This window comes from Phacochoerus africanus, chromosome 2 (genome assembly GCF_016906955.1).
Source record: "Phacochoerus africanus isolate WHEZ1 chromosome 2, ROS_Pafr_v1, whole genome shotgun sequence".
NCBI lineage: Eukaryota > Metazoa > Chordata > Mammalia > Artiodactyla > Suidae > Phacochoerus > Phacochoerus africanus.
This window is the reverse complement of record NC_062545.1, coordinates 6,529,228-6,544,319: the sequence shown is the minus strand read 5'-3', so window position 1 is coordinate 6,544,319 and position 15,092 is coordinate 6,529,228. Positions and strand designations below refer to the sequence as shown.

Genomic DNA, 15,092 nt, shown 5'->3' with positions numbered 1-15,092 from the left:
GCTCATCTCCCTCAATCTCTCTCCCCCTTCTCTGATCTGTTTCTAGAAGCCTGATTACTTGACTCACCAGGACTCTCTCCAAGTCTATTCTAATGCTAATTCTGGAGGCTCTCGGGGACCCCATGGGCCATACTTCCAATACCCTGGCTTTTTAAGTCCATGACCTCAACTTGTCCAATCAGCTTGTCCACTACCTTAACTCAGCCACTAACGTTCCTGGACCTCCCCTGACATTGTCTTGGCCAGTCTCTGCACCACCTCCACAATGTCAATGTCAAGTATCCCACTCATTGGCCAGTACCTACTCTTCTAGCTAAACCCTCATAAAACCCAATCTCCAAAAATTCCTTGAACCTCCTGGGACATGTAGCCAGTGAATCCCACCACCTTCCCCACCGCTCTCTCCAATCACCCCTCTTTGCTTACCCAGCTAAAATCTCAGACCCAGGCATGATGCTCACTCCCTTAGGTTAACCTTCACCTCTTTGCCTCCCTCCCGTTTTTGTTTTAGTTGGGTGGCTGGTTACACCTGACTCCACCTTTTCTGTATCTGTGCCTACACATTTCACAGTGACAGAAAAACACCCAACTGATTGATCTCACTCTAAATTCATTCCATCTCCATTCACTCCCTCCGCTCCTAAATGACACTTTCATCATCCTTTTCTCTCTCTGAAAAACTCTTCTGCATCTTTATTCTCCACTGCTGACTTTGCTTCCTGTTTCACTGAGGAAAGACAAGCCACCAGCAAAAACCTTCCTGCATATTCTGCCTTCCCCACTGCTACCAGGCTGAGCTGCCCACACCCTTGCCTCAGGCTAAACCTACACTCTGGTAGCTGTTGAACAAAGACCTTGTCCTGAAATTCTCCCCCCTCCTCTGCATCATCAATCTCCCCATTCTTCTGCAGAATCATTCCCAGTAGCACATAAACATGGTCTTTGTTTTTCTTACAAAAAAGAAATCCCGCATTCCCTACCCCCAGCTACCTCGTTTCTTTGTAACTAAACTCCTACCCCAAAAGGTATCTATATTTGCTCTCTCTCTTTCTTCTCCCCTCTCCAATGAACCCAGTCCAGGCAGACCTTACCCTCACTAGTCCACAGGTCAAGGTCACAATGACCTCCATTGGAGTTTCAGTGCTCCCTGCCCATCCTTGTCTCGTTTCATCAGTGGAGGGCAAAGACAGTCCTCCTTCTAAAGATGCTTTCTTCCTTTGGCCTCTAGCTCACACATTTCTGGATTTCTTCCCACCTCAGTCCAAGCACACCCCCATCTTATAATATTTTTCACATAAAATAATCATTACATATGGTCAGAATTTCTGTACTCGCTTTCCTCTACCTGGGACTCTCTTCCTGGATGTCACTGTGATGCTTTTCCTTCACACCTTTCACGTCCTCATGCACACAGCACCTGTCTTGTGTGCCCTTTCCCGACCACATTGTGTCAGATGTCACCTTTCCCTCTGGCACTCTCTATCCTGTTGGGTTTTATTCTTCTCCATGGCAATGATAAACACCTAACCTAATATATACCAAGCACATGTGTGTGCATATAACACAATGGCTTTTCCCACCAAGATGTGAGCCTGATCAGGATTTCCTTTTTACTCCTCTAGTTCTGTAACAGAGAACAGCGTACAGCACATGAGTAGGTCTTCAGTATGAACCTGCTGAATGAACGAAAAGAGGAAGGAGGGAAATAAAGATCAATATTTCTATGAGGCACTCTGTGATCATGCAGCACAGCTGATCAGAGGGATATTGACTTTGATTATGACTTGATTAGATGTCTAGGAAAAAGCAAAGTGGCTTTTGCATTTTATGCAGCTCTAAGGAGATGATTATAGTTGGCGTCTTTCCCTACTGATCACCTCGTGACTCTCAAACAAATACGGAAAGAGTTTGCAAATATTGGCGCAAGTTAGAAGAGAAGGCTCCATTATCTGGGCAGAAATCTCAAGGTAACAATCAGTGATTCTTGCTTTAAGAAATCTCTCAGGCTTTCACAGGAAAATAGCTGTGAGATACAGGTGTTTCCATAAATAGGTAGGTTTGGGGTCCATTATCTTACCTGCAATGAAGGATACCTGATTTTGATTATATTTGAATAAACATCGCATCTGCTATTCTGGAAATTTACAGTATGAAAATATGAATGAAGCGTCCTATAATTTGTTAATTCAAGGCACGGGAATTGATTTTGGCTTTTCACCTTCCCCTAGTTAACTCACTTTTTGAAATTAGATGTTGGAAATGGGCATCCAACTTTGCAACATACTCATACTGAGAAAAAGGCACACAGACCAAAAACTCGTTGACAAAACTGAGCTGTGACTTCTCCCTCTGCATATTCTCTGGTCAGGGTGGGTAAAGACTAACTTTGGGAGTGAAAATTAATGAGAGAGTATTAAATAGGTCAATCACCTTGTGGTCCACTATATAGTATAATTATTTCCAGGATAATGTGACATCAAGGTGTAACAGAACAATGTGGAGTCTGTAATTCCTTATAAGGATTAGGAGTTTTTAGAAATGTTTTATTTTTCAATTATTTTATTTTATTGCTTTTTAGGGCTGCAGGTGTGTCATATGGAAGTTCCAAGGCTAGGGGTCGAATTGGAGCTGCAGATGCCGGCCTGCACCACAGCCACAGCAACGCCAGATCCTCAACCCACTGAGTGAGGCCAGGGATCTAACCCGCATCCTCATGGATACCTCAGCAGGTCGTCATTGCTGAGCCATGACAGGAACTCCTAGGAGATTTATTTTTAAACAGTCAAAAGTGTGTGTGTGTGCGCACATACACATGGATAATAGTTAGCATTCTGAATTATTTACTTAGCACGTCTGCTTAGAAGCTGACACATCTCACTGAGTCCAACACAGCATTTAAATAATCAACCTGAAATGGGCCATCCTTTGTCTATAAGTCAATGTTCACGCCCACAGAGAAGGCGGCTGCCGTGAAATACAGATAACACCCCAAAGTCGAAGATTCCGGTGAGAAGAGCTTGCATATCCATCCACAGACATCAAACCAGGGCTGCCTGCGACAATCGATCCCTTCAGCGTCATTCATCTCGGCACTTATTTGTTTGCTTATCTGCCACCATGTCCTACCTGCTTACTGCTGTGTCCTGAGATGAAACGCTCTGGCAGATAGCAGATGTACCAATTAATAACCTGTCAGGTCTGATGGGGAGAAGAGGAAAAGAGCGTTCTCACACATATTTCCTGTGTGGCTCCCTTCCCCGTTTCGGGCGCCGAAGGTCAGGAGACACCCCCTGCCTCCCCGGAGGCAGCCTGAGCAGCCTCATTACTGTCTAGCTTCCATGATGCTCCCATGTAGCCTCTGAGAGGCTGACTCACCTGCTCTTCTCCAAGAATCCTGAAGTGATGGAGCTCTTTAATCAAGGAGTTGGGGCAGCCAGCTGTTGGGAAGAAGAATCAATCACCAACATGTTCTTCCCGTTCTCTGCGCAGTAAGGTGTTCTCATGGGCAGTTGAGACTCCAATGACCCAGCATCACTGCTGGGGGGCCGGGCGAGCATGAGCGCTTACCCACAAACACGGTCTTAACCAACCACAAGACAGCCAGGCCCCTGTGGGCCAGGGCGCACTGGCAGGCTGCCTGTCCCACACTGTGACGTTTTAAGAACGAGTTGCAGGTACCCTGGCCAGGCTTTTTCTTCCCTCCCGATTGTGCTCTGGCCCCTGGGATGTTAAGATCCCATGTCATTTCTGCCAGCCTGCTACTTGTCCCTGAAATAGAGCCAGGGTTTTGTGGGGCCAGAGATAGAGAGTGGGCACCTAATAGGTTCATGTCGCTTATTTATCCCATCCTGTTTCCTCCCCCTCCAGGGTGGGCTTCTGCACATCGAGAGTGAAGGATGAAGATGGGGCAGCTGGACGCCCCATTATCATGGGATCTGGCTGGAGTGAAGAACCTTGCCTGGTTCTCCCAGGAGGCTTTGTCAAGACCCCTAAAGATGCTGCATTTCAGTAAGAAAAGGGTCTCTTAGGTAAAGGACCAGGGAAGAGGGCCAGGGCAGTCTTTTGACCATCATCTTCTAGTTTTACCCAATCAGTGAGAGCCTATTCAGCTTTCACATTTTCTTTCTTCAGTTGTAAAAAGAAATAATATACATATGTGCACATATATATATATATGCACATATGTATACACAAACCCGCCTATTTATCATCTATTTATCTATCTATGCCAGTATACACTAGTTACCATTTAAAAAGGGTTCTGTCCCTGCCTTTTTTTTTTTTTTTTTTTACAACTGGGGTATAGCTGAGTTACCATGTTGTATTAGTGTCATGTTGACAGTACAGTGCATAAGTGATACATATCCATTCTCCCCCGCCCATAGGTTTACTGCAGAATATTGAGTAAACCTCCCTGCACGATGCAGTGGGTTCCTGGCGGTTATCGAGTTTATAGATGGTAGCATGTGTATGTTAATCCCATCCTCCCAATTTATCCCCCCCCCCCATGATGTCCCCTTTGGTAATCCTAAATTTAATTTTTTTAATTAACGATTTTTATTCCTTTCCATTACAGCTGGTTTGCAGTGTTCTGTCGGTTTTCTACTGTACAGCAAGGTGACCCCGTCACACATACATGTATCCATTCTTTTTTCTCACATTATCGTGCTCCATCATTAAGTGACCAGATACAGTTCCCAGTGCTACACAGCAGGATCTCATGGCTTATCCACTCCAAAGGCAATAGCTTGCAGCTATTAACCCTAAATTCCCAGTCCATCCCACTCCCTCCTCCTCCCCCCCAGCAACCACAAGTCTGTTCTCCATGTCCATGATTTTCTTTCTGTGGAAAGGTTCATTTGTGCTGTATATTAGATTCCAGATATAAGTGATATCATATGGTATTTGTCTTTCTCTTTCTGACTTACTTCACTTAGTATGGGGGTCTCTAGTTCCATCCATGTTGCTGCAAATGGCATTTTTTTTTTAATAGCTGAGTAGTGTTCCATTGTGTATATACACCACATCTTCTTAATCCAATCATCTATTGATGGACATTTGGGTTGTTTTTACGTGTTGGCTATTGTGAATGCTGCTGGAATGAACATACAGGTGTGTGTGTCTTTTTCAAGGGAAGTTTTGTCTGGATATATGCCCGAGAGTGGGATTGTTGGGTCATATGGTAGTTCTTATAGTTTTCTAAGGTAACTGCATAGTGTTTTCCACAGTGGTTGTACCAATTTACACTCCCACCAACAGTGCAGCAGGGTTCTCTTTTCTCCACATCCTCTTCAGCATTTGTTATTTGTGGACTTATTAATGATGGCCATTCTGACTGGTGTGAGGCGGTACCTCACAGTAGTTTTGATTTGCCTTTCTCTAATAATCAATGATGTTGAGCATTTTTTCATATGCTTGTTGGCCTAAATTTAATTTTGAAATCTTTTGGAGTTTGTTTGTTTTATAAGTTCTTTTGTATCATTTCTTATTATATTCCACACATAAGTGATATATGATATGTGTCTTTGGCTTACTTCACTTAATATGATAATCTCTAGGTCCATTCATGTTGCTGCCAATGGCATTATTTCATTCTTTTTTATGGCTGGGTAATATTCCACTGTTATAAATGCACCACATCTTCTTTATCCAATCTTCTATTGATGGATGTTTAGGTTGTTTCCATGTCTTGGCTATTGTAAATACTGCTGCTATGAACACTGGGGTGCATGTATCTTTTCAAATTATGGTGTTCTCTGGATATATGCCCAGGAGTGGGATCGCTGGATCATATGGTAGTTATATATTTAGTTTTTTAAATATAGTGGTTGTAACAAACAGCCCAATCAAAAAATGGGCAGAAGATCTACACAGACATTTCTCCAAAGAAGACAGACAGCCAGCCAACGGGCAGATGAACAGATGCTCAACATCACTCATTACTAGATAAATGCAAATCAAAACTACAATGATGCATCACCTCGCATCAGTCAGAATGGCCATCATCAAAAAGTCCACAAGCAAATGCTTGTGGAGAGGGTGTGAAGAAACGTGAACCATCCCTGCCTTTTAAATAGAATTATTCCATAGCATTAATTTGCAGTCATTTATAATATAAACTCTGGAAAGAAAACTGATATAAAACCTTGTTTCTTTGGGATCAGATCTATGGAGGACATAATGTGTTGACATTTCTATTAAGGAAAATGAGTTGGAAGACAACATGCCAAAGCGATCACTGAGCCGTTCCTCAGAACTGAGGTGTGAGAACATGGAAAGTACTGAGGAGGCTTGCCTGGGGCGGGGGGGCGCGGGGGGTGCTGGGGGTACGGGCTGAGGAAGGAAGGAAAGACCTCCACAGGGTGAAGGAGTTCGCCTTTGCAAGAGAGATTAGATGCGTCCATGATTCAAGACGGTAGGATTAAAGTGAAGAAATAAAATCACATCAGGCATATTTGGGGTCAAGGTGAACGAATTTCTAATTTAAAATGGAACATACTGCTTTATAAGGCAGTAACTGGAGCTTTTCAGACAGAAGCTAAATGACGACACAGAATATTTTAGGGATGAATTTGACTTGGGTTAGTTCCAGTTCTGACATTCTGTGGTCATGTAAAATACTGGAACGGAGATTTAGCCTTTGTTGTTATATCTGATATACTGGCCTTCGATGTTACTGCATTTCATACTCTGAGACGGGGGTTCATAAATGTTCACTAAGGTAATTTAAATGATTAAGAATTTAAAAAATATAAGCAATTTAAAAAATATAAACAAAATGTAAACAGGTGATGTCACCATCTGACAATAGTCCAAGGGAAAAAAAAATCCCAAGGGGAATATTTTGGTGGAAAACCTAGTAAATTAATTGCCACAGGCACATCCAACACCACAAAGAAGAAAAGCTAGACCCTGACATTTCCAAGAGACCCTTGAGCTGTTTCTCCAACGGGAGACCACAGACTTGCCGCCTGAGGTTCTTTTGGAGAAGTTGTTTGTTGCAGAGCTGCTATTCTGATCTAAACAATTAGTACATGTATAGCCTGGAATTCCACCAAAAACTGCTGTGGAAATTCAGCCTCCTGTCAGTTCTTGCATGTTTGCTCTCCTTGGGAGCCAGGAGTCATATTTTAGTTTTGTGAAACTAATGAGGAAAGAACAGAGACAGAATTCTGAGGACAAATTCCCAACAAGCAAGGGTCCCGTGGTTTAAGTGCATCAGGGGAGGAGCCACCTGGCTGGAGGGGTGGCAGAAATGAGCTTCCTCAAGCTCAGGGGCATAGGCAGGCTGAGATCAGACCACTCAGGGCCCTGTTTGTACCCCAAGCACTGATTTAGTTTCAGCAAAGATGACAGCATCCACCGTATTAAACGCATAGCATTAATTTGAATACTTTTGGTTTTGTACTTTCATTTCTATTTAATTTATAAATTTTCATTTGGGTTTTCTAGCTGTATAAGCATAACAAATTTCTCTCTAAACTTATATTTATGCACATTTAAGAAACATCATTAAAAATAATTTCTTCAACCTTCCTTTACAAGTGGTACTTTGTATCCCTCAGACTTCAGAAAAGCTGATATGACTTATCTTAATGCCAGATAAAATAAGAAACAGAATTTAAAATTAGCCGATCTTCAGAATTTGTATTCTAACATTCTCCTAAGATATAACTAAAAGGATGGATATCAATGATGGCTCAAATATAAACATCTTTAACAGAAGACTAGCTAATTGCCTGAAACACCTGGTGGATGCAATAAAATATAATAAACAAGGATAGAGACAGCATAAGATAGCAGGGACGAGTTGTAAGGAGTCAAGGTATTTAAGAGCATGGAGGGGTGCCTGTCACTGTGCGGACTGTGCAGGAATGTCAGTGTGGGAAATGGACAGATGCAAAGCTGGTGTGAAGACGGAGTTGGGAGATAAAACTAGGAATGCAAGGCATGCACATGGAATGTAGCAGTGCGGGGAGAAAGGGGAAAGTTGGTGCAGGACGGCGATGGCAAGAAGGCAGGTGAAGATCACACAAGGACAGGTGTCCCAGGTGGCAGTGCACTCTCTTTTCTCCCAAATTCTTCTTGCAGGGTCCACACGCGTGACAGCGCGCCAGTTTTTGAAGCCACAGCCATCTCCTTGGACCACATCCAGTCCTCATGGTGCCCCCCATCATCTGCCTTCATGCTCCTGTCCTTCAGTCTCGAGGTAACAGTTAGGAGGCTCCTGTTAGAGTCTGTACGTCGAGCATCATGCCAACCGCTCATGGGTCTTCCATTTCACCAAGAGTCAAGACCAAGGTCCTATCAGCCTGTGTAAGGTCACCTGCCCCCTGCCCCCTGCTGTGTAGCCTCTGAGTCCTCTCCCTCCCTTGCTTATTGCACTTGGGTCCTGCTGGCCTGCTCCTGGTTAGACCACCCTAGGCAGGCTCCTGTCCCCAGAGCTGTGGACTTGCCACTCCCTTGGTCAAGCTCTTGACCCTGATATCTGCATGGCGCACTCCCAGCCTCCTTTGAGTCTGTGCTCAAATGTCATCTCAGCGAGGGCTTCCAAGACCACCTGAATTTACAGCTTATCTTCATCTCCCCACACCCCCGGCACTGATGAATTTTCTCCAGAGCCCTCATCGTCTTCTAACACAACTTTCTAACATAACGTTTACTTTATTTTCTCTCTCCCACTGCTGAGATGCAAAGGTGATGCGTGTAGGGCCATACTGTTATGTCATTGCTCTATCAGGCAGAGCACTGCATGGCTGTGGGAATTGTTTAAGAGCAGCTGCTCCGTGAATGAATCATCCATCACGTGGTCACTCCCCACCTTGCTCGGTAACTGTGGCACCTGGGAGAGGCTCCTCCTCCACGCCTTTATTCTCATCCCAGAGGCCCCTGCTCTGACATTAAGCCCTGCATGTGCTTTGCTTATTGATCAAGTGGACTTCTGACCTGTCACCCCTCTCCCCAGCCTGGACCCCACGTGGGACAATGTCAGTGATGCTTAGAAGCCAACCTTGTAGGGCTACTGTACCTTCTTTGCCAACATCCAATACCCACCTCTGGGTAAATACCATCATCTGTTCTTCCTTCTCCTGCCCCAGTTCTGTCAATCACAGCTAGTGTGGCAAAATGGGGCTAGAACATCTAACAGAAATTCACACCATCTGCCTGAAGCTGCATCCTTGCTGAGAACGGGTTACTGCAGATTCGGGGTCCACTCACTGTCAAGCCCTTGGTGCAACTTGCTCCTACCACTGTCTTTGGCCAATGCCCTCTCCCATCTCCCTTGGACAGTCTTCTAAATCATCACCATTCTTCTCAATTAACCTTTAACACCTTATTCTCAAAACCCAACTTCCCTGACATAAGTGCAAAAAGGCAAAGCTACAGTGGGGAATGCGGAGATGTGAGAGCCCAGGCCCCCTACAAGGAAGGGCAGTGGCTGAGCTGCGGGAGGGCCGTGAGAGATGCCTCGCCCCACATGCTGGTCTTCCTCAGCTGCAGAGAGCTGCCTTGTCTGAGGTCATATCTTCCCCAGGACCCCTGAATCTGCTGACTGGGTCCAGGGGAGGTGGAACTGCCAACTCTTTTGTCCCAACATGAGCTACGGATGGGCAACACTTGCTCCCAAGCTCTCTGCTGGTGGGCATTGTTGGGCCTTCATGGCAGTTCAACATTTTCCTCAGCCCAGTCCTTCCCCCTTTCCTCCTTTCCTAGATGCACATTCCAGTAACATCTTGGTTTTTTTTTTTTTTGTCTTTTTAGGTCCACACCCATGGCATATAGAGGTTCCCAGGCTAGGGGTCGAATCGGAGCTGTTGCCGCCGGCCTATGCCATAGCCACAGCAATGCCAGATCTGAGCCGCATCTGTGACCTGCACCACAGCTCATGGCAATGCCAGATCCTTAACCCACTGAGCGAGGCCAGGGATTGAATCTGCAACCTCATGGTTCCTAGTTGGACTCATTTCCACTGCACCACGACAGGAACTCCCCAGTAAACATCTTGTATCCTGTCCTCTTCCTTGGACTCAGCTTCCAGAGAACCCATGCTGTGGCCACTATCAAGTGTTCCATCCTTGAACTTTATATCCCTTCCCGATTACAAACCCTCTGCATCTTCCCTCTCTGCTCCTCCAGGATAAAAGGAGAAATGGTGCCTCTTCCTCAAAACAAGAGTCATCCATCATTCGACCTAATCTGTCCCCTCTCAGCCCCTTAGTGATTTCACTCACCATTCACTCACGCTCCTCAAACTGCCATTCTGAAGCTTGTTCATACTACATATGTATTTAAATTGTCCTCTTTAAAAATTCAGCAAAAATCCAGCCTATTTCTTTCCTTCTCCTTTCATTAAATTTTCTCAAAAGAATAGCCCACAGCCACTGTCACCACTTGAAAATATAGCAGTTGGAGGTGTGGGTTACATAAGGGAAATATCAAAATTGGGAGCTTCATGCCTTTTGAAACATGTTATCGTCATCATGGCCTGGGTTGAAGCTCTGGTTCTAGAACAACTAGCTAGCTACATTCTCTTGGATAAATCGGTTACTCTAAATGCCAATTCCTTTATCAAGAATAATCATCTCTATTTCAAGCAGCCATTTTAAATATATGTAAAAGCAGGATGAAATGACCAAAAAAAATTAGAAAGTGAATTTATTGCTAATGGTATTAATGGTATATCCATATCTAATGACTGTTGCTATTATTTCCTTTAAAGTGCTTATTTATTTAAAGGGGAATCAGCTAGCTGAAACAATTGCTACATGATCTATTGTCTTACGAAATAAAGATCAAGGCTTCTTTTTTTTCAGCCCTAACATGTAAAAGGTATAGAAGTTATTACTCCCACCCTTACAGAAAGAAAAATCTGGGCAAACTGAAAATCAAGAGCTTTTCTTGGCTGCATCAGAGAACTAATGTCAGAGGGAAAAGCATCTCCTTGATGTCTGGAGAGACAGACGACTCACAACTTGACCTGCTTACCTGGAATAGAAGTTGCTGGAATAATAAACTGGTAGGAACATTTAGATGATAATTTTGATGCATTGCTGTAAATGGGCTATGGACTAGTGTGAGAATGAAAAACTCTAGGGACCCCGGGTCTTACAGATTTTCCTGATGCTCGCCTCCAAGAACCCCACCAGGTCCTCAAGGTGAGGATCGCTTTGTGTCTCTGGCAGAGGAAGGGAAAGAGTAAGTATTGTGAGCAATATCCAGAGGCTTCTGCAGAGCAAAGGTCTGTCTCCAGAGGAAGGACTTTTCCAGCACCTCCCTGGAGCTGTGGGAGAAGGGCATTCCTTTATCTCTAGCCTGTCTCACTAAAGGAAGAAGAGTCAATAGGACTCAGGGCTTCAAGGACACAGACTGAGAATGTTGCCTGTGGGGGAGAGGGAAGGAGGCAGAAGAAAAAATTTTCTATACCACTGGAAAAATATTTGTGAAAATCACAGACCCAAGAAACAGACCCACTAAAAGACAGAGACTTCATCAGAAGATTGTCGATTCCCCCAACCCTGACATTAACATTACGATATACCAATGGGGCACCAGTAAGATAACAGTGGGTAGCATCTTACAGAGTTTCAAGATACATATTCTCTCTGAGAAGGAGTGCTTTAGGGAAGCCCAAAGTTAGAAGTGGAGGAAAAAAAGCAAGAAAACGTGAGGAATCTGGAACCCCTGGCATCTTCAACTACAGCAAACATTAAACTAGCCCAACTCTTTGTCAGCTTGCATATATCCTCATACTAAAGGCTCATTTACCTCAGTTCCCATTATCTGTATAACACGCCCAACTTTCCACAAATAATTACTGGTCATGACAAAAGGCAAGAGAAACAGTACGAAGAAATAAAGCAATCATCAGAATCAGACTTGGGTAATGATACAGATGTTGAAATTATTAAACAGGGAGTTTAAAATAACTATGATTAAGGAGTTCCCATCATGGTGCAGTAGAAACAAATCTGACTAGGAACCATGAGGTTGTGGGGTCAATCCTTGGCTTGCTCAGTGGGTTGAGGATCCAGTGTTGCTGTGAGCTGTGGTGTAGGTCACAGATGTGGCTCGGATCTGGTGTTGCCATGGCTGTGGCATAGGCCGGCAGCAACAGCTCCGATTTGACCCCTAGCCTGGAAACACCCATATGTGGAGGGAGCGGCCCTAAAAAGACAAAAGACAACAACAACAACAACAACAACAAACTACAATTAAGATGTTAAGGACTCTAATAGAAGAAGTAGACAAAATGCAGGATCAGATGGATAATGTATCAGAAAGATAAAAACTCTTAAGAAGGAATCAAAAGGACATGCTAGAAATGAAAAACTATAATGGAAATGAAGAACTCTTTTGATGGACTGTCAACAAACTTGACATAGCAAGAACAAATAGGTAAGCCTGAAGAAAGATCAAAAGAAACTCCTCAAACTGAAATCCAAAGAAAACAGGAGAAAAAAAAATAGAACAGAACATTTAAGAACTGTGGGGCAAAAAAGGACAGGCGGAACTTCTTTGCAGAACAGATGCTGACTCACAGACATTGAAAAACTTATGGTCTCCGGAGGAGACAGTTTGGGGGGTGGGGGGATGTGCTTGGGCTGTGGGATGGAAATCCTGTGAAATCAGATTGTTATGATCATTATACAACTACAGATGTGATAAATTCATCTGAGTAATAAAAAAAATGAAAAAAAAAGAACTGTGGGGCAAAAATAACCTACACATAATTTGAGCACTAGAAAGAGAAGAAAGAGAGAGCAGAACAGAAGATATAGTTGAAATAATAATGATTAAGAACTTTCCAAGATTAAGGACAGATATCAAACCATTGGTCCGGGAAGCTCAAAGACTATCAAGCAGGATAAACTGCCTTGAACCACATAAGTATAACTAAATGTTTGTTTTTGCATAAAACTAAAGACAAAGAGATAATTCTGAAAGAAATCAGAGGGGGAAAAAAAAAACACTTTACCAATAAGCATAAGAATAGCAGAAAACTTCTCATCAGAAACTGCACATGCAAGGAAAGAGTGGGGTGAAGTAATTAAAAGGTTGAAATAAAAATTCACCAGTCTAGAATTCTATAACCAGCAAAACTATCACTCAAAAGTGAATAAAAACTTTCTTCGACAAGAATTGAGGGAATTCATTGCCAGTGAACCTGCCCTGAAAGAAATGCTAAGGGTTCTTTAGGTAGAAGGAAAATGGTATAAGTCAGAAATTTGGATCTACATAAAGAAAGGAAGAACCCTGAAGAAGAAATAAATAAAGGTAAAATAAGGTCTTTTATTTTTCTTATTCTATTTTTTTTGTAAAGTTGGTTTTATTGAATTAACAAACTTTGAATACATAACTATATTTATAAATTGAAAGTAAGATGCTTATGCTATAAAGGGTCCAACTTTCTTTTTATTTTATTTTATTTTATTTTGCTTTTTAGGGCTGTACCTAAAAAAATTGCAATTTTTTAATTTCCTGGAAATTCCCAGGCTAGGGGTCGAATTGGAGCTACAGCTGCCAGCCTACACCACAGCCATTGCAACCCAGGATCTGAGACACATCTGCGACCTACACCACAGCTCACGGCAACATGGGATCCTTAACCCACTGAGTGACTCCAGGGATCAAACCACATCCTCGTGGATGCTAGTTGGTTTCGTTAACTGCTGAGCCACAAAGGGAATTCCCAACTTTCTTTTTAGAAACACTATGTGTGATAATGCTCTTCCCAGTTTCCAAATACAAGTATGCTCAGTGGTTTTTTTTAATACATTTTTGTTTAAACCAACTCATAGCTAACCCTGTGTTCCCACTGCACAAAGTTGATAAAGGTTTACAACTCAGAAACGTTTAGATACTGCCATTCCAGGGCCTGGCAAAGGTTGGGTCTTAACAAAGCTGTGAAGCAGCTGGGAAAACACATGTGTCATATTCCCTTGCTCCAGCCTGCTCTTACCTGAGACGACTACTCTTCTGCCTCATACCTTCTCTCAGATCAGTGGCTCTGTGCTGATTTGAGGTCAATCAAGGCACATAAGATTCTATTGTGAGTCTGAGATATTCGGTGCCTGGAATATTTTTCTTAATCTTAATTGATCTGAAATATATCTTTAAAGTAGTAATAGTCAGTGTCTGAGGTGAGTATAGTAAATGGGTAAGTTAAATGAATGACAACAATGTCACACAAGATTGGAAGGAGGAATTGGGACAATTCTGTTAATAAGGTATCTGCACTATATATATTCTTTGTTCCAGTGACCTTTGAAAGTGGACCTCAAGTAATTAAAATATATATTGTAAACCTTAGGGAAACTACTAAAAAACTGAATTATCTAAATACATTGATTAAAACATGGATTATCAGAGTGGTTTACAAAAGATAAAACAAGAAATAAAGGTTAGATGCTATGTCATTTCCACTATAAGAAGAAATTCAATAATCTGTTGACATCAGCAGGTGGTTTTCCAAGTGAAAGCCCTGAGACTCTCAGATGGTGAGCTTCGAAGCTGACGATGGGGACATGGTCACTTCGCTCTGGTCTTATCTGGTTAGAGGCAAAGACCATGACTTCTCTTGGGAGGGCAGATGAGAAGCTCTAATTTTCTCTGAAAACACATTAAACAGTGGTTTTAGGGTAATAGTAGTATAACATGTATTACCACGGGCATTAAATTGATTAATTAATTAATTAATTAATTTTGCTTTTTTAGGGCCACACCCACAGCATATGCAGGTTCCCAGGCTAGGTGTCCAATTGGAGCTGTAGCCGCCGGCCTACACCACAGCCACAGCAATGCAGGATCCAAGCCGCATCTGTGACCTACACCACAGCTTGTGGCAACGCCAGATCCTTAACACACTGAGCAAGGCCAGGGATCAAACCTGCAACCTCATGGTTCTTAGTCAGATTTGCTTCTGCTGCGCCATGATGGGAACTCCTACCATAGGTATTTTAATTTTATATCGATGTCTTTGAAAAAAAAATTGCTGAGGAAATGAACTAAGCATCTACGTTGCATCCAGCACAGTCTTTGGTGTGATACAAAGAAGAACAAGGAGTATAACCCGGCCTGAGAAGACTTTGCCA

The 15,092-nt window shown here is 43.0% G+C and overlaps 1 protein-coding gene across 3 annotated transcripts in view; it reads right to left on the bottom strand.

The window, feature by feature from the left end:
* The window catches only part of PRKN (parkin RBR E3 ubiquitin protein ligase), a 1,272,474-nt gene that overhangs the window by 214,283 nt on the left and 1,043,099 nt on the right, over nt 1-15,092 (bottom strand). For all 3 annotated transcript variants that reach the window (XM_047769780.1, XM_047769781.1, XM_047769779.1), the window contains exon 8: nt 3,376-3,437. In XM_047769780.1, the coding sequence (XP_047625736.1) occupies nt 3,376-3,437 (62 nt within the window). The remainder of the gene's footprint in view (nt 1-3,375; nt 3,438-15,092) is intronic.